This window comes from Capricornis sumatraensis, chromosome 2 (genome assembly GCF_032405125.1).
Source record: "Capricornis sumatraensis isolate serow.1 chromosome 2, serow.2, whole genome shotgun sequence".
Lineage (NCBI taxonomy): Eukaryota > Metazoa > Chordata > Mammalia > Artiodactyla > Bovidae > Capricornis > Capricornis sumatraensis.
In genome coordinates, this window is record NC_091070.1 from 76,207,123 (window position 1) to 76,223,902 (window position 16,780).

Genomic DNA, 16,780 nt, shown 5'->3' on the forward strand with positions numbered 1-16,780 from the left:
TGGGGACAGCAAATCAATGGCTTTCATCAAATTCTCAGAGACGTTTACAGTCATTGGTCTAGCAGCTGTGATATAATTAGCACACACATGCACATAACTATCAAAGATGCTATTAATCTAGTCAAAACTCATTTTACAAAGTAGGGTTAGTGGTCCCAAAGTAATTTATGTTAAAGATACTCTAACTGGAAAAATTTCAGATTTTGTCTGTCACAAGGGATAGCCCATATTTTAGGAGTCAGCATTTTCTGGGACAAAGTTATTATTCAATGGTCTTGTTCAAAGATAGATATTTTCACAAGATATTACACACATCAAAATTATAATAATCCCATAAACACTCTTATAAAAGTTTATTTCTGATCCAACAAAACACTCTAGTTCACATCTATACTGCTGATGGTGAGCAGGTATGAGATGGGAAAAGGGAAAGATGGCTTGCTGTGACATCTTCACCCTTTGTTCTGCATTCTGAGAAAATTTCTATCCCTTCTTAGCTTTCGTGAACTTTTTGCATTTTATAATCCTCAAATCCTCCTCTCAAATATTGAAGAATCCTAGCAATAAAGAATCTTAAGACACTCATCAAAAATCCTAAATTTCCATTTGAGAAATGGGAGGCAGGTATTCTTGTTTCCCCCCACATAACTTTACGAGTAGCTATAAGTCCAAAGCTAGAAGTCAATTTGCTTCACAGAGAAATTCTAACTCAATTAGAAGGAATGAGGGAAAGCTATGTGTGGTTAGCAAAAGCCACCGTGCTTTGAAGACCTGGAGCAAAGAGCAGAAGAGCAAGATAGCAAATTTGATGTTTTCTAACTGAATTTACACTTCAATTATACTTTGGTATAATTATAATATAATTTAACAATGAAAATAGAATCTAATGAGTGCTAATAGAGTCTGAACAATTAGGGCTGGAAGAGTTCTGGGCCTGGAGAGAGGAAAGTTCGGAGGAGAGGATATTTGAGCACAGTCTAGAAAGATGAGTAAGCAACCAGGCAGACTAGGTTGGAAAGGATGTTCCAGGAAAAAGAAATTACACCTGTAAAACTGTGAAGTGTGAATAATTTTTTTTAAGTTAAAATTGTGACTATCAAGAAAGTCTAAATAATAAATTCATGTCATTGAATAAGCTCATAAATAAACCCAATTTATTAAACTCATCAGCAATAAGGAAGTCAGTAACAATCAAAAACCAGTTCAAATGTGACTTTAGTTTACAGAAATGTATATTCTTTGCTGGGTAAAATTCATTTGCATCACCATGAACAGGAATGATGCACTATTATCATTTTATAAGTTTATGTCTGTTCTGCAAATCAAAGGTATACACCTTCACAGTGTCTGTTCACCCACTATGGGTCTGCTAGACAAATCCTGGTGCTAAATGAAGACTCCCAGTGATCTCTTTTGTCCATTTCCAAGTCTTGGACAACTTTCTCTTCTGTTATTGTTATTATTCAGTTGCTAAGTTGTATCCAACTCTTTGAGACACCATGGACTGCAGGGTGTCAGGCTTCCCTGTCCTTCAATATCTCCCAAGTTTGCCCAAGTTCATGTCCATTGAGTTGGTGATGCCATCCAACTGTCTCATCCTTTGTCGTCCCCTTCTCCTCCTGCCTTCAATCTTTCCTAGCAATAAGGTCTTTTCTAATGAGTCAGCTCTTTGTATCAGGTGGCCAAAGTATTGGAGCTGCAGCTTCATCATCAGTCCTTCCAATGAATATTCAGGGCTAATTTCCTTTAGAATTGACTGGTTTGATTTTCTTGCTGTCCAAAGGACTCCCAAGAGTCTTCTCCAGCACCACAACTCAAAAGATTCCATTCTTTGGTGCTCAACCTTTTTTATAGTCCAACTTTCACATCCATATTATAACTACTGGAAAAACCATAGCTTTGACTATATAGCCCTTTGTGGGCAAAGTGATATCTTTGCTTTTTAATATATCAAGTTTGTCATAGCTTTCCTTCCAAGGAGCAAGCATCTTGTTTAGAAAATGTATAGAGATCGTTATGACTGATGTGAAAAGGAAGAAGGAAGTCACAAGAAATAGTCTGATACAGCAATAGGCCAAAGAAGAAACTGTATCATATGCCCAAATTGACCAATGAGCTAAGAGTTGAAGGCCATCTCGAGTGTCAGGAATTCAATTCCACAGAAACAATAAAACTAAACCTCACAAAGGAACCTGGAACTCATCACCTAGCATCAGCCTCTGACTCGTTGTTCTGGCCATCACTGGCTGGATGCCTGACACAGAAATACATCAGCAACCATGTTCTAAAGGTCTGAATATGGTTGATAATTGTTATAATAAGTAACTACTAGATTGAAGACTGATCTGTTATTTTAGGACAGGGCTTCAAGACTGTTACTTTTGCAGTCAGCAATCAAATAAAGGTCTAGAGAATAGAATATACAAAATAACAGGTCATGGACCTAATCCCTTCTCAGTGAGGCATGGGTATGGAGAAAACATAGATAATAGAGACCCTATCAGATGCCCTGAACTTGCTTTAGAATTTTAGGGCCGGCAGAAGGGCCCAGCCAATCACCAGGGTCCATTTCCTGCACAGGGAGTATCTGATGGGATTCAGGACATGTCACTACTGAATATGGTACCCTGGCATATTGAGGGCTTCCCAGGTGTGCAGTGGTAAAGAATATGCCTGCCACTGAAGGAGACGTAGGAGACGCAGATTCTGTTCCCAGGTGGGGAAGATCCCCTGGAAGAGGAAAAGGCACCCACTCTAATATTCTTGCCTGGGAAATTCCATGGACAGAGGAGCCTGGTGGACTACAGTTCATAAGGTCACAAAGAGTCAGACATGACTGAGTGTGCACACAATAGCTTATGGAATATTTCAAGCTGAAGGAATTTGAGAGATGGAAGATAATGCAGGAAGGATTTTCTGACCTTCTGAAGCAGATCATGAAATCTTCATGTGAGAGGAGCCCTCCCTATGCCTAAGGGGAAAAGAGCATCTTTATCTCTGATCTAGATGGATAGGTCTTGGAAGTTTCTCCTTTCTTACTACACTTAGCTTGTACCTCTGTTCTTTCACATCTATCCATGTCTTCCCACTTTTTGTCAAACCTACCATTAAAATGCTTAGGTTTAATCACTTCTTAGGGTCTTCATTTCCTTAGAAGTCTCCCTATGCTCCTTATACTAAATAAATTTGTATGCTTTTATCTTATTAATCTGTCTTTTGTTACAGGGACCCCAGCTTAGAATTTAGAAGCGTAGAAGGAAAAGATATTTTTCACAAATATTAAAATTATTAACATTTTATTTTACTGTAGTGCTTATGTAACAATTGATGAATCATATTAATACATTAATACTGGGACTTCCTTGATGACCTAGTGATTAAGAATCCACATTGCCATGCAGTGGACCCAGGTTCAATCCCTGGTCCAGGAACTGAGATCCCACATACCACTGAGCAACCAAGCCTACACCTGAGCCTGGGCACTCCAGAGTCTGGGTGCAGCAACTATAGAACCCACACGTGACAACTAGAAAGTCTGTATGTACAACAAAATAGTTCACATGATGCAACTAAGACCAGATGCAGCAAATAAATAAATAAAATTATTTTTTTAATACATTATTATTGACTGAAGTCCACAATTTATACTAGGATTTGTTCTTGCTGTACACATTTTTGGCAAGTGCATAATGTCATTGTATGGGAAGAAAGTTTTCCTTAGCACTCTTAGGTTCCTTGGCTGGGTCTGAAAATTCAGCTGACAAAGATCAATAGAAGAAAAGCACACAAATTTTATTAAATATTCACATGCTCATGGGATCATTCACAAGAAAATGAAAATCCAAATAAGTGAACACAGCAGGAAGCTTTTATACCCTTTGGATAAAGAAACAATACCTCTGTAAAGAACTGACAGAACAAAGGGGTTTGGTCTCTGGATAGTACACCAGAGACCAGAGATAGTATACCCCTTCACCATACTATCTCTGAATAGTAAATGGTGAAGAAGTAACTAAAAAGATAGTTTTTGAGATTCATTTGCAGATTCCACTGGTGTCCTCCCTGGGATGATGACAGTCTCTCTCCAGTAAAAGGAAAATTTATTTTCTGCCTTTGGACAGAAAGGGGGAAGATTGTTTTGCACTTCATGATTCTTAATTGCCTTCAATGCAAAATAATTTTTATGTCAAAGAGCCATATTTGGGGATGACATGTTCTGGTTTCTTTCACTATGAACATGGAATATCTCTCCATTTATTTATATCCTCTTTTGATTTATTTCATCAGAGTTTTATGAAGTGAAGTGAAGTGAAGTGAAATGAAGTCGCTCAGTCATTTCCAACTCTTTGCGGCCCCATGGATTGTAGCCTATCAGGCTCTTCCGTCCATGGGATTTTCCAGGCAAGAGTGCTGGAGTGGATTGCCATTTCCCTCTCCAGGGGATCTTCCCGACCCAGAAATCGAACCCGGGTCTCCCGCATTGCAGGCAGATGCTTTACCGTCTGAGCCACCAGGGAGAGTTTTATAGTTTTCTTCATATTGATCCTGTACATATTTTATTAGATTTACACCTAAGTATTTCATTTTTCTTTGATGTTAATGGAAATGTTAGTGTCTTTATTTCAAATCCCAATTGTTCATTGCTGGTATATAAAAAAGCAATCAATTTTTGTATATTAACCTTGTATCCTGTAACTTTGCTATAAACAGACTAAATTTTACCCTGAAGATTATTTGAGCCATTAAAAGTATTGGGCAAGAGTGTTTCACTGTTACATTTATGTTCAAGAAAGGTTAATCTGGAAGTAATGTGTAGAATGGATTGGAAGCAAAAGAGACTAAAGGCAAAGAGTCCATGTAGGAAACTTTTATGTGAGTCCTCTATGAGACAGTAGGATCTGAATAAGGATATTGCAGCCCCAAGGAAAAGGTACGAAAAGGTTTAACAGGCAAATACCCTAAATGTCCCCTGCTTCATATGTATGGGTCTCTTCTCACAGTTTCCTCTTCGGGATGCCCTTGCCATCTTCTTTATCTAACTTCTAATTAATCCTCGAAACTCAGAGCAGGTGTTGTGCCTTCCAAAATTACCTCCTTTCTACTGTCTCCAGACAGTTACCTTGATCACAGCTGTAAGTGCTACTTATATTTATTAATATATTATGTATTAGTCCATTAACCTATCTCTATCATGAGCTTATGAATCAGAGTAGCCCAGTAGCTGGCCTAAAAAGCATACACATAAATGAATAATTCATTCAAGTCTATTGTTGAAATTCACATACCAAGTATGTGGCAGTTATTACATCAGATTTTCATGTATATTTTCTCCTAAGGAACTGAAATCATTAAAAAAAAAAATGAAGTTCAAGTAAGGAAGGAAACACCATTTCATATCAGGAAGTGATCAGTTCCTCATGTTTTGAGTCTCACTGTTTTTAAAATAAGCTTACTCTCCCTATGTCTACAGTGTAACTGATACTATTTTAAACAGCAGGTTTGAAAATCTAAGTGTTTCATCCACACTGTCCACAAGAAATTCATCTTCCAAGCTCTAGGTTTCTCTTTCTTAGGGTTCAGAATCCTTCCCCACGCAGGCAGACCTAGCATGCCTGGGAGGAGAACAACAGACAAAAGCTTCTGGTCCTGGGACTAACTACTGCTGCTGGAGCCCCATCGTGGAGACCTGGTAAGCCCCATAGCTGGGGAGAGAGTGGGCAGTGAAGATAACTGGGAGATCCAGGTCAAATAGAAGGAGCATAAATGTTTCAGGGAGCAGGAGAAAAGGTTTCTTTTCCTTTATAAAAATTATTTATTTATTTGGTTGCGTTGGGTCTTTGTTGCCACATGCAGGATCTTTGATCTTCATTGTGGCATGCTGGATCTTTAGTTGCGGCATGTGGGATCTAGTTTCCGGACCAAGATTGAACCTGGGCCCCCTGCACTGGGAGCTCAGAGTCTTAGCTACTGGACCACCAGGGAAGTCCTGGGAAGAGACAAGGTTTCTGACATGGGCAGCATCAAACCCACGAGTGCAGGTCAAAGAGAAGAACAAGATCTACCAGAGTGAAAGTTGTCTTACCTCAAATTCCTCCTCACTGGGCTTTAGTTTCTTCAAAATTGTGAGACTCAAGTGAGAAAGAAGATGGTTTAAAAAAAAAAATAAGAGCTATCAAAATCTTAAAAGGCAGAGTAAAAATCTGAATGGTTATGAGCAATAATTTCTCTCTTATTGTTTCTACTGCTACGATCTATTTTCTCTCTCCTTGCACAGAAAAGATGGGGCCACATCTTCTGGGATGTTCTTCTCTCCTCTTATTGCTGCTGGGAATGTGGTGGTCAGTGTGTCCACTTTGTGCTGTGCCAAAAGGTCTCACCAAGGCTCGCTGGTTTGAAATTCAGCACATACAGCCAAGGCTTCTCCAATGCAACACAGCAATGAGTGGTGTCAATAACTACACTCGGCACTGTAAACCTGAAAACACCTTTCTGCACAACTTCTTCCAGGATGTGACTGCTGTCTGTGATTTGCCCAACATCATCTGTAAGAATGGCCGGCACAACTGTCACCAGAGTCCAAAGCCTGTCAACCTGACTCAGTGCAATTTCATTGCGGGAAGGTATCCTGATTGCCGCTACCATGATGCCGCCCAATACAAGTTCTTCATTGTCGCCTGTGACCCTCCTCAGAAGACCGACCCCCCTTATCCTTTGGTTCCTGTACACTTAGATAAGGTTGTTTAAAGATCACTTTGCTTCTCGCTCAGCACAAATTCTCTTATGATCACCTCTGATTTTTTTTGTCTCTTATTGATTTTCCTGGTTCCCATAGAAGGAAAAAGGAGAGTATTGGAAAAATTAGAGTGATGAGGATACCAGACCAGAGTTGGAACAACAACAAAAAAGTCAGATTCTTTTCTGCTTTGGAGCTCTGTGTTTTGAAGGAAGGTAGTAGATGAAAGGGTAAAGGAGGGTCCAGACCTCCATATTTTTAACCTTAGGAACTTGGCCAACGCTTGCTGTATTGTGTTCAGAGCAATAAAACCATTTTTCGTTGCATTATAATGAGTGTGTGTGTAAGTAAGTTTGAGATGCCTTTCATGTCATTGCCAGCCTAGAGCTATCTAGGCCTGCATTTGCCAACATTCTAAGAACTACTTTGGCCCTAGGCAAACTTTGAGGTTATTTAGCAACCTGGGGCCTCTGCCATGTCCCTCTTCCTCGTGTTTCTGGGATTAAAGAGCAAGAAAATTCAACATGCCTTCAAACTCTGCTCATAGCTTTACATATTTCCCCTGAAATAATTGTCTGTGTTTGTTGGAGGTGGCACTGATACAGAGTGCTAATGGCATTTCATACACAGGTTCTAACACTGGCAACTGAGGCACCCTAGATCTTAACTATTTATTTCTATATTTAATCAGATAATGTTTTAAATATAAATAGTTGAAGGGGCCTTCCCTGGTGGTACAGAGGATACAGGTTCAATCCCTGGTTCGGGAATATTCCACATGCCGAAGAGTAACTCACCCCATGCACCCCAACTACCGAAGCCCCTGTGCCTAGAGCCTGTGCTACTAAACCAGAGAAGCCCCTGCAACGGGAAACCCGCTCCCCGCAACAAGGAGTAGCCCCCACTCACCGCAGCTAGAAAAAGCTGGTGAGCAACAATAAAGACCCAGCTCAACCAAAAATAATAATAACAAACAAATAATAGTGATAATAATCCACAGTAACCTTAGAGTCAAGTCTCCCATTCTCCACTAGAATGAACTAAGAGAAAGTATCGATCACGGAGGAGGGGGAGTGTGAGGGGGGAAGCACTGGGAAACTAAACACATTTTTGTTCTACCCATTGGGGTTTTGGAACAGATGTTTTTTTTTTTTTATCACACAGATCTTTGTTTACTGTAACAAGAGGTTTAATCAGCCTAAGGGAGTTGTGACATTCATTCAGCTGTCCCTTTGAGGGGTCAGACTCATCATACCCTTTAGACTCTGGCTCCTGACACATTGCTCACTCCGGTGGGTGCCTGATCTTTTGCTTCAGTTCCTGCTATGATATCATGTGTCATAGGATTTCTTTCCCTTTGTACCTCGGCTTCCAGCGCTTGGTAAGAGAAAGTGCGTGTGGTTCACCCTAATGACATCTGTACCTCGTTTTCGACTTGTGTGTCTTATTTCCTAATCACCCATCACGAAGGGCGTGGCTGTCGTGGAGCAGGAGGAAGCCGTGTCTGGAGGCGTTCCTGGTGGTCGCAGTCGGTGCTGTGCTGCTCCTGGCAGCTGGGAGGCAGGGTCCAGGGAGGCTCTAACAGCCTTCAGTACAGGATGCCCCCGGCAGAGGATGCGTGGGTGCCAGAGGCAGAAGTGCTGTGAGGAGGAAGTGCTGTGACGGACAGGCCCTGGACCAGGTCCTCTGGGAGGGCCCATTCAGTCTGTCACTGGTGAGTCTGACCTGCCCACACCCTTGTTTGAGTGGAAGCTGTGTCCTGGAATAAGTATTTGATTTAGAAACTGAAGGACTGGGATTAAGAATTTAGGTCTTAGGAGTAAGGGAGAAAAAATAATTTTCCACAAACCCTTCTAGGTTCTTGGCCTAGATCCTTCTGTAATAAAAGGACAGATTAGCAGAAGAAAACAACAATTTTAGTTACACATGTACATATGGGAACCCCACAAAGATATGAGCCTCAAAAGACAGGAAGCCCTGAGGGGTTTTAGAGTCCATGTCTCTAGTGGCATCCCAGGGCCAAGCCTGGTTCCAGGACCAAATTTTTTTTTCTTTTGTTAAAGATAGCAGTTGATGAAAGTTGAATATAGTCTGCAGGTTAGATAATAGTATAGTTTCAATGCAAATTTCCTGATTTTGATAAGTATACTTATATTCAACTCTTGTAAAAAGAATGTTTTTGTTTTTAGGAAATGTATAGTGTACCTAGGAAAAAGGGCAACATGTCCATAACTTATTCTCAAACATTCAGAAAAAATTATATATCTATACATAAATATATGACTAATACAGCAAATGAGGCTCCCTGGTGGCTCAGTGGTAAAGCTAAAGCACCTGCCAATGCAGGAGACACAAGTTCAATCCCTGGGTTGGGAAGATCCCCTGGAGAAGGAAAGAGCAACTCACTCCAGCATTCCTGCCTGGGAAATCCCATGGACAGAGGAGGCTGGCGGGCTACAGTCTATGGGGTCTCAAAAGCGTTGGACACAACTTAGCAACTAAACAACAACAATAAAGCAAATAGGAAAGATGTGGTTGCTTAGAGAATATAGACAAATGGTATACAGGTATTCTTTGTATCATTTTTGCAGCCATTCTGTACATCTGAAATTATTTCAAAATAAAAATTAAAAAAACAATTTCAGCACAAACATTTACTACCTGTGCAAGGTACTTACCTTTGCAGATAATCAATGCCTCATTTACTAACATGAAATCAAATATTTCCTGCCATGTGGTGGGCAAAAAGTGCCACAGCTATCTGAGATTCCAGCCCCTAAATGTGAATTTATGAGTCATGCCAACAAACAGCACCACTCCCTGCATGAGGAACTTAAGGATGTCATAGTTATCAGTGATTATAGCCCTCCAGTGTGACCTAAGGGAATTCAAGAAGAGAAGAACATTTCTGTAAAAATGCAGGATGTTGGCCCCAGATAACTGAGATGCATATGCAAGGAATGACTTCAATAATCTCAGAATCTTGCATACATAGGTTGGGCCTGCTGCTAAGTCATGTTCGACTCTGCGCAACCCTATAGACTGCAGCCCACTAGGCTCCTCTGTCCTTGGGATTCTGTAGGCAAGAATACTGGAGTGGGTTGCCATTTACTTCTCCAGGGATCTTCCAGACCCAGAGATCAAATCCAGGTCTCTTACATCTAAACATCATTGGCAGACAGGTTCTTTACCACTAGCGCCACCTTGGAAGCCCTCCCACACGTAGAACACTATCCCTTAACTTGATATCTGCTTTTCCTTATTTAACAATCATCTTTGATGTTCCGACTGCCTGTCTGCTTTGTTGCAAACTTGTGTATAGCCTGACTCCCTCTCCTGCCTCCTCCAAGCAGTCTCTCAGGGCTACTGAGATGCTGTCTCCCAGGCTGGGGCTCCTAAACATTCGAATCAAGTAAAACACTCTCTACTTTCAGGCTGTGGCTAATTTTTAAGTCGACACTAAGATAAGATATTATGTCTACTTACTTTCATTTATAGAATCTACCAAACTCCACTCTGTCTGACACCCTGAAAATCACCAGGTACAGAAATGTGAAAAAGACCCAGTCAATAGTATCTTTAAGCTAAGTGGGAAAAACCAAGAAAACTGGAATGTTTAACAGAAAGTGATTATTACTAGTTCTCAGAGTGGTTTTGAGGGAGGAAACAGACAGAGCTGGACTCCATCTTAGGCCAGGCTGCGAACATGAGGCCACACACATGGTTACCTTCGCAATGGACTCTGAACTTTGAGCCTGGTGTCTATAGAAATGGCATACCAATGGAAAACCAGACCCCCTCCCCCACCCCCAGGATAAAAGAGCCTCAGGACTTGTACTTGGACTCTCCTTAGCCTAAAAGAATATGCGAATTATCTCTGTAACAGAACAAAGTGGTAAATTCCATTATGTTTATCGGGATACGACCACAGGCCTTTTGATAAATATCCACTGTTTATCTAGTCTTGTGACACACGAATCATGGGTTAACTTTGATTGTATCTTTTTTACCTTGTCCCAACTAGTTTCAAGGAATTAGGGGAGGTGGGTTTGAGCAAGTACACTTAACTGGTCGGGGTCCTTGGCTAAGAGGAGACTCTGCCCTGGGCCTGCCGGTGTAATCAACTGCACTCCACTATCTGCATTGTCCTTCTGAGTGAGTGTGTTTCCCGGAACGCGTGGCTACAACAGTTTCAAGACCTGAATGACCTAATGCAGACACAAGCATACATATAAAAGAGGTTTAATGAAATTCCTGGTATATCATAAAAGTAGTTCCATCTTCCTTTTGGATGATTACAAGCTTCAAGGAAAGTTTTTTTAGCCCTCTTTAAAAAAATCCTCAAATAGCCCCCTTTCTCACCAGCTGTCAACTTCCTGTCTTGCTCTCCCCACCCCACCACAGTGACTTGCCACAGCAGTCTGGCACCCATGGTGTCTCTCTGTGTTCAAATTTCCTCTTATTATAAGGACACCAGTCACACTGGATTAGGGCCCACCTAAGGGCTCATTTTAATTTATTCACTTCTTTAAAGCGCTTCACTTCAAATGCATCTCACATTTTCAACAAGGTAGGGCTTTAAACATATAAATTTGGGGAGAACACAATTCAAGCTGTAAAAGAGATTATAAAAAGAAGTTTCGTAAGCATCCCAAGGAACTGAGCGATGGCGGAGATGGTTAGTCACCAAGTTGTATCTGTTAAGGCATCCTTATGTTTAGGTCTTTAAATGCAGTTTGACAGCTTTTCTGAAGTGAGGATACAATGCATAAATTTGTTCCCTACTCTTAGAACAACTGTTTTGTGGTGTCTACCAGTGGTTTGGGGGATTTCACAGACAGCAGCTTCTAAGTTCTAGACCCACCACACGGATCTGCTCTCAGTCAGACCTTGGGTAGGTGGAAGCCTTGAAGCTGGGACAGTACAGGCGATGAAGAAGGCACAGGAGATTAGAAGAAAGACAGAGGGGATTATACTGTGGTATCAGGAAGTATAGATGAGACTCAGAGGTAGAATAGGATGAGAAAATAAGATCAGAAATGATGGCACACTTGCGTGCCTAGTTCCCCGGGTTCTGTTGACTACCTGGAGGTTTATAACAAAATCAGGTCACTCCGGAGTAGGAGAAACATCTGTTTTGTTTTGCTTTTCTCGCAAGAAATAGAGCTCTGCTTTTCCAGAATCCCATCTTGTTTTCTTGGGCTTTCAGGATTGGTGGGCAGCCTCTATGTCAAGCCTAGTATTTTACCTAAACTCAGTAGTATGGTGCCCAGTACTTACTGTTTTTACAGTCTCCATGTAGTCTTGCAACTCCTTCAAAAATTAATATAACACGGGATATTTTTTTAAAAATCAGTTCTTTCCTCAACATGTTTCTTTACAAGCTGCTGCCTCTGCGCCACAACTACTGAGCCCCTGCTTTATAGCCTGTGAGCCGCAACTGCTGAGCACCTGCTTTATAGCCTATGAGCCACAACTACTGAGCCCCTGCTTTATAGCCTGTGAGCTGCAACTGCTGGGCCCGAGTGCTGCAGCTACTGAGGGCCGGCACCTTAGAGCCAGCGGTCTGTAACAAGAGAAGCCCCGCAGCTGGGAGCCCTCACACTGCAACTAGAGAGAGAGTGGCCTCCACTCACCTGCACGCAGTCGTAAAGACCCAGCACAGCCAAAGATAAATGTTAAAAAATCATTTGACTGTATTTGTGTGGGTATGTCTCTGGTCTCTCTATGCTGTCCCATTGATTGATGTGTTTATTCTTCCACCAATTCACACAGAAATATGTACTTTGATGTTCAAAGCAGCTATCTTCATAATCACCCAGAATGGAAACAGTGCAATTGTCCAACAGGTGAATGGATAAATAAGCTGCGGAACATCCACAGCAATAAAAAGAAATGAACCATTGATTCACACAACAACTTGAATAAATTTCAAAGGCACTGAGGAAGTGAGATGAAACTATCCTACCTACACTTGTTACAGCCACAGAGAAACCCAAAGTACGTGGGAATTTACTGAATGCTTTGCAGACGTGCTTGCGATTTGTCCCCCAGAAAGTAGCTCCTGGGACAGTTCTGAAGTGCTTGCAGGAGTGTCACAGTCTAGGCCACAGAAAGTTCACTCTCATTCTGTACCTTCTCCAGGACCTCCACCATGCATCACGAATCATGCCCATGGAGGGCTGTCTCACATTCGTGATCAGTTCCTCAAACCAGTACTGAAGTGCCTTTCATCACAGACAGGAAGATGAGCGCCCCCTAGTGCTCCCACTTGCTCTGCGAAGAGTGGGAAGGCTGAATCAGGCTAAGGAGGCAAGAGTGGGGACTGGGAGCCGCCTTTCGTTTTCCAATTAGAGAGAAAGCTCAAAGTGCAGAATACTGACGAGACAGCGCTTGGAAAGAAAGAACCTGACGTGCTGGTCCTGGATCCATTCACTGAAGGACTCAGTTAAGGTGTGGCTGACTGATCTGTTTCAGGCTGGAAGACTATTGGCTGCTGGAATTGAAGGGAAATTTACCACAGAGAGAGGCAGGAGAAAATCAGCCTGTGGAAAGAGGCAGAAGACACTGTGGTTCTGTCGGTACAGGTAAGACTGCAGGAGCAAGGAGTGTGCTGGGAGGCATTTTACCTGTCCACCAAGAATGCAGAATTCCTGGAGCCTGTTTGGTTTGAAGAATCTTCCGAAAATTAACACTATCCTTCTCAGAGGTTAAAGCGTCTGCCTCTAATGCAGGAGACCTGGGTTCGATCCCTGGGTCAGGAAGATCCCCTGGAGAAGGAAATGGCAACCCACTCCAGTACTCTTGCCTGGAGAATCCCATGGACGGAGGAGCCTGGTGGGCTACAGTCCACGGGGATGCAAAAGAGTCGGACACGACTGAGCGACTTAACTAACTTAACTTTTCTTAGAAGAATCACTAAATATGGTCATTTCTGTCATGATGCAGATACCCATCCATCTTCACATGTTAACACCTCAGTTTTCAGATTAATCTGCCTGGCTTAGTCTTCTGGAAGAGGTTTGTACCCCTTTATTTATGGGGTAGCAAGAGTCCCCCACAGAAGGGAAACCTTTTTCTATGGCTGCACCACCTGGCATGCGGGATCTTAGTTCCTAGACCAGGGATAGAATCTAGGCTCCTGCAGCAGAAGCCTGGAGTCTTAACTGATGACTGCCAGGGAGGTCCCCCACAAAGAGATCTCTGATTTGTCTCCCAACAACTGCTGTTTCTCCTTGACTCTGCCTGATGTCTCTAGGACAAGACTTGATCTCTTCCCTTTCGGTGTCCTGTTCAGAGCACTTCCAACCCACCCCCACCCACACCTTCTGTTTCCCTGGCTGTGCAGGGCTGCACCCAGACTATCTGTTACCACCTATCACTTTATTCCCCAGATGGAGGCTCACATGGTCCACTGGCCCAGAACCTGCAGGGAAGCAGTAGTCAGAGCTGGTGACCGTGCAGAATAGATGCAGCAAAACTCCAAGTGAATGTTCGAACCTCCGCTAAAGTCTTCTCTCAGCTCTAGGAGGAGGGAAAAAGAGTAACTGCTGTTTTGGAAACAATAGAAGAACTTAAGAAAAATTCTATCTAAAGAAAACAGATCTAGAAACAAAGTTTCCTTTTTATTTCCTCCTCCATCCTCTCTGTAAGGAGTGAGATCCCTACTGCCACTGAATCAGCTATCTGCCCTTATCCCCCAGAGACCCCAAGGTTAAGCGTTCACTTTACCTAAAAACATATGATCAACTCCACCATTTATAAATGTAGTACACATGATGACAGAACTGCTCAAACTGGTTGGCAGAAGGATCTTTCTCTAGTTCTATGACCTTGTCTAGAGCCAGATGCAAGCATAAACAGGAAGTCAGATGAAATGATTAAGCGGTGACAAAAGCCGAGTCTAATCTTTTCAATGGATATAATTAAGGGTTGTCGAGAAGGGAGCAGGCTCGCAGCCAAGTGCACTGGAAACCTGTGAGAGCCCCCAGCAGCTCAGGCAGGCAAAGCTGCAACTCCACAGCTCTCAGTGAAGGAGGGAGACTGGGGGATTTCACCTTGAGGAGACTCCAGTAGCAGAAAGGGCAACGACAGGGAGGCCAGGACACCCAAGGTTTGATCTCAATCTGACAGTAACTAGCAGCCGCCAGGAGCAGGTCACTTAACCTTTCTAAGACTCAGGTTTCCCTCTGTAAAAGGCAGGGCTTTCTTTAGGTAAGGATGGCCAGTGGGTGGCACATATACACTCACCTCCGTGGAGCCTTTGGTAGAGACCACTGTTCCATCATATCACTGTTTAGGCATTTTTGTACACATTCTAGGCAGGCACTTCTAATTAGAGTTGGTCCACAAGCTGAAATCTACTTATTTGAAATCCTCCCCACATTTGGTGACCCCTGAGGTCCTTTGCAGCTTCTGAATGAAGGATTCCACGTTTGCAAGTAAGAGACGACCATCTTTTTGATTTAGTAATAGCTCCCTCATAAAAAGGAAAATGGAAATCTTAGGTCAAAGTTTCATAGTCTTCCTCTGCTCCTGAGGCCAAACAGGGTCTCCCCCTGGGTCACATGATCTTTCCTTCTGTGCCAGAGATTTTTGTATGAGAGCTTCACCCTCTTGTCAGCTCACCCAGCATGACAGTGTCCCAGACTATAGATCCTAAAATCGCCCACACGTTTATACTGGGTGTCAAGGAACCTACAAGGAGAGGAATTATCTTAGGGCAGTAAAAACCAAAAGTCAAAAGAGGTGGCATTTAAGGATTCCATTCCCCTCTCACCACAGATAACCAGATTCACGCTTCTCACCCCTGGCAAGAGAGCAATCACACAAAAAATACCCAGGTGAGGACAGCATCAGGAATTCAGGTGGTTGCAAGCATGTTTTATTGAAAGAAGCAGTGATTTTGTTAACACAGGTCCCTTCTCACAACCCACTCCACCCCCCAAACCACCAGGGGCAAGACTCAGACCAGGGGAGCAAGTGTGGGTTGGATAGAAGACTCAACTAGCTTGAGTTATTGCCCTCATGCCAGGGAATCCTGTATGTGTGTTTCTGGTAAGGTGCACAGAGATAAGAGCCCTAACTAACTTGAGCTATTGCCCCCAGGGCAAGGAAACGCGGCGGGGTTGGGGGGGGGCGGGGAGAGGCAGATGCCTTTGTGATGAAGCGGTGCATCTTGCTGCTCTGGCCTCAGGTGGAGACCTACACTGAAGCATCGAAGTGGACTGGCACGTATGGGTTCCCCTCACAAGCCACTATGATGTGTTTCTCTGCCTGGGTGGTCTTGTAGGCACAGTTGGGGTACTTGGAGCTGCCGGTCTCACGGCAGTCTGTGATGCTCATGGTGGAGTAGCTCTGGTAGCAATTGGTCTGCCCATTCTTGCAGGCAACATTTTTCTGGGAGCACACGGCCTGGACATCAGCCAGGGACTCGTGCACGAAGGTGTTCACTGGCTTGCATCGATCTTGGGTCAGGTTCCGGCTCTTCATCATCTGGTTGCAGTAGTTGGAGCTGCTGGCAGAGGAAGTGCTGGAATCCATGTGCTGCCGCTCAAACTTGGCGGCTGCAGATTCCTTGCCCAGGGAAGGCTGGACCCCAGCCAGGACCAACAGTGACAACAGGACCAGGGACTTCAGAGCCATGATGACCACCCTCGCCTGGAGAAATCTGCCAGGGAAAAAGGGCAGAGGAGGAAAAGCATCGCCTTAGAAAGAGAACCCCAGCTCCCACCTGCAGCCTCCCTGGCTTACAGTCTCCCTGCCGGTTGACCAGAAAGATGTCCCTGTTCCTAACAGCTTTTCTAGGTAAGGAGACGCTCACGTATACTCTTCCCACAAACATTTGACTCCCACTCCCTACAGAGGTGTCGTCCTCCCCTTTGGGTGGTGACCCCTAAAATGCTCTAAAATCCTAGCAGTCCTGTCTTTGACTACAGAAAGTCTTTTGATATGAAATATATTTGGAAAATAAAATACTTTTGTACCCAGCACTCACGCAGCTCATTAGGGGATCCTTTTGAATAAACCACTAAATAAATAAGTCAG

The 16,780-nt window shown here is 43.1% G+C and overlaps 1 protein-coding gene and 1 pseudogene across 1 annotated transcript; one reads left to right on the forward strand and one right to left on the reverse strand.

Annotated features, from left to right (window-relative positions):
* Positions 1–5,479: 5,479 nt before the first annotated feature.
* On the forward strand, positions 5,480–7,022 carry RNASE6 (ribonuclease A family member 6). The gene is made up of 2 exons (XM_068965154.1): positions 5,480–5,689; positions 6,275–7,022. Exon 2 carries the CDS (start codon positions 6,280–6,282, stop codon positions 6,742–6,744), a length of 465 nt encoding a protein of 154 aa, XP_068821255.1. The 5' UTR covers positions 5,480–5,689; positions 6,275–6,279; the 3' UTR covers positions 6,745–7,022.
* Positions 7,023–15,937: 8,915 nt separating this feature from the next.
* On the reverse strand, positions 15,938–16,577 carry LOC138074012 (ribonuclease pancreatic-like; annotated as a pseudogene).
* Positions 16,578–16,780: the final 203 nt, after the last annotated feature.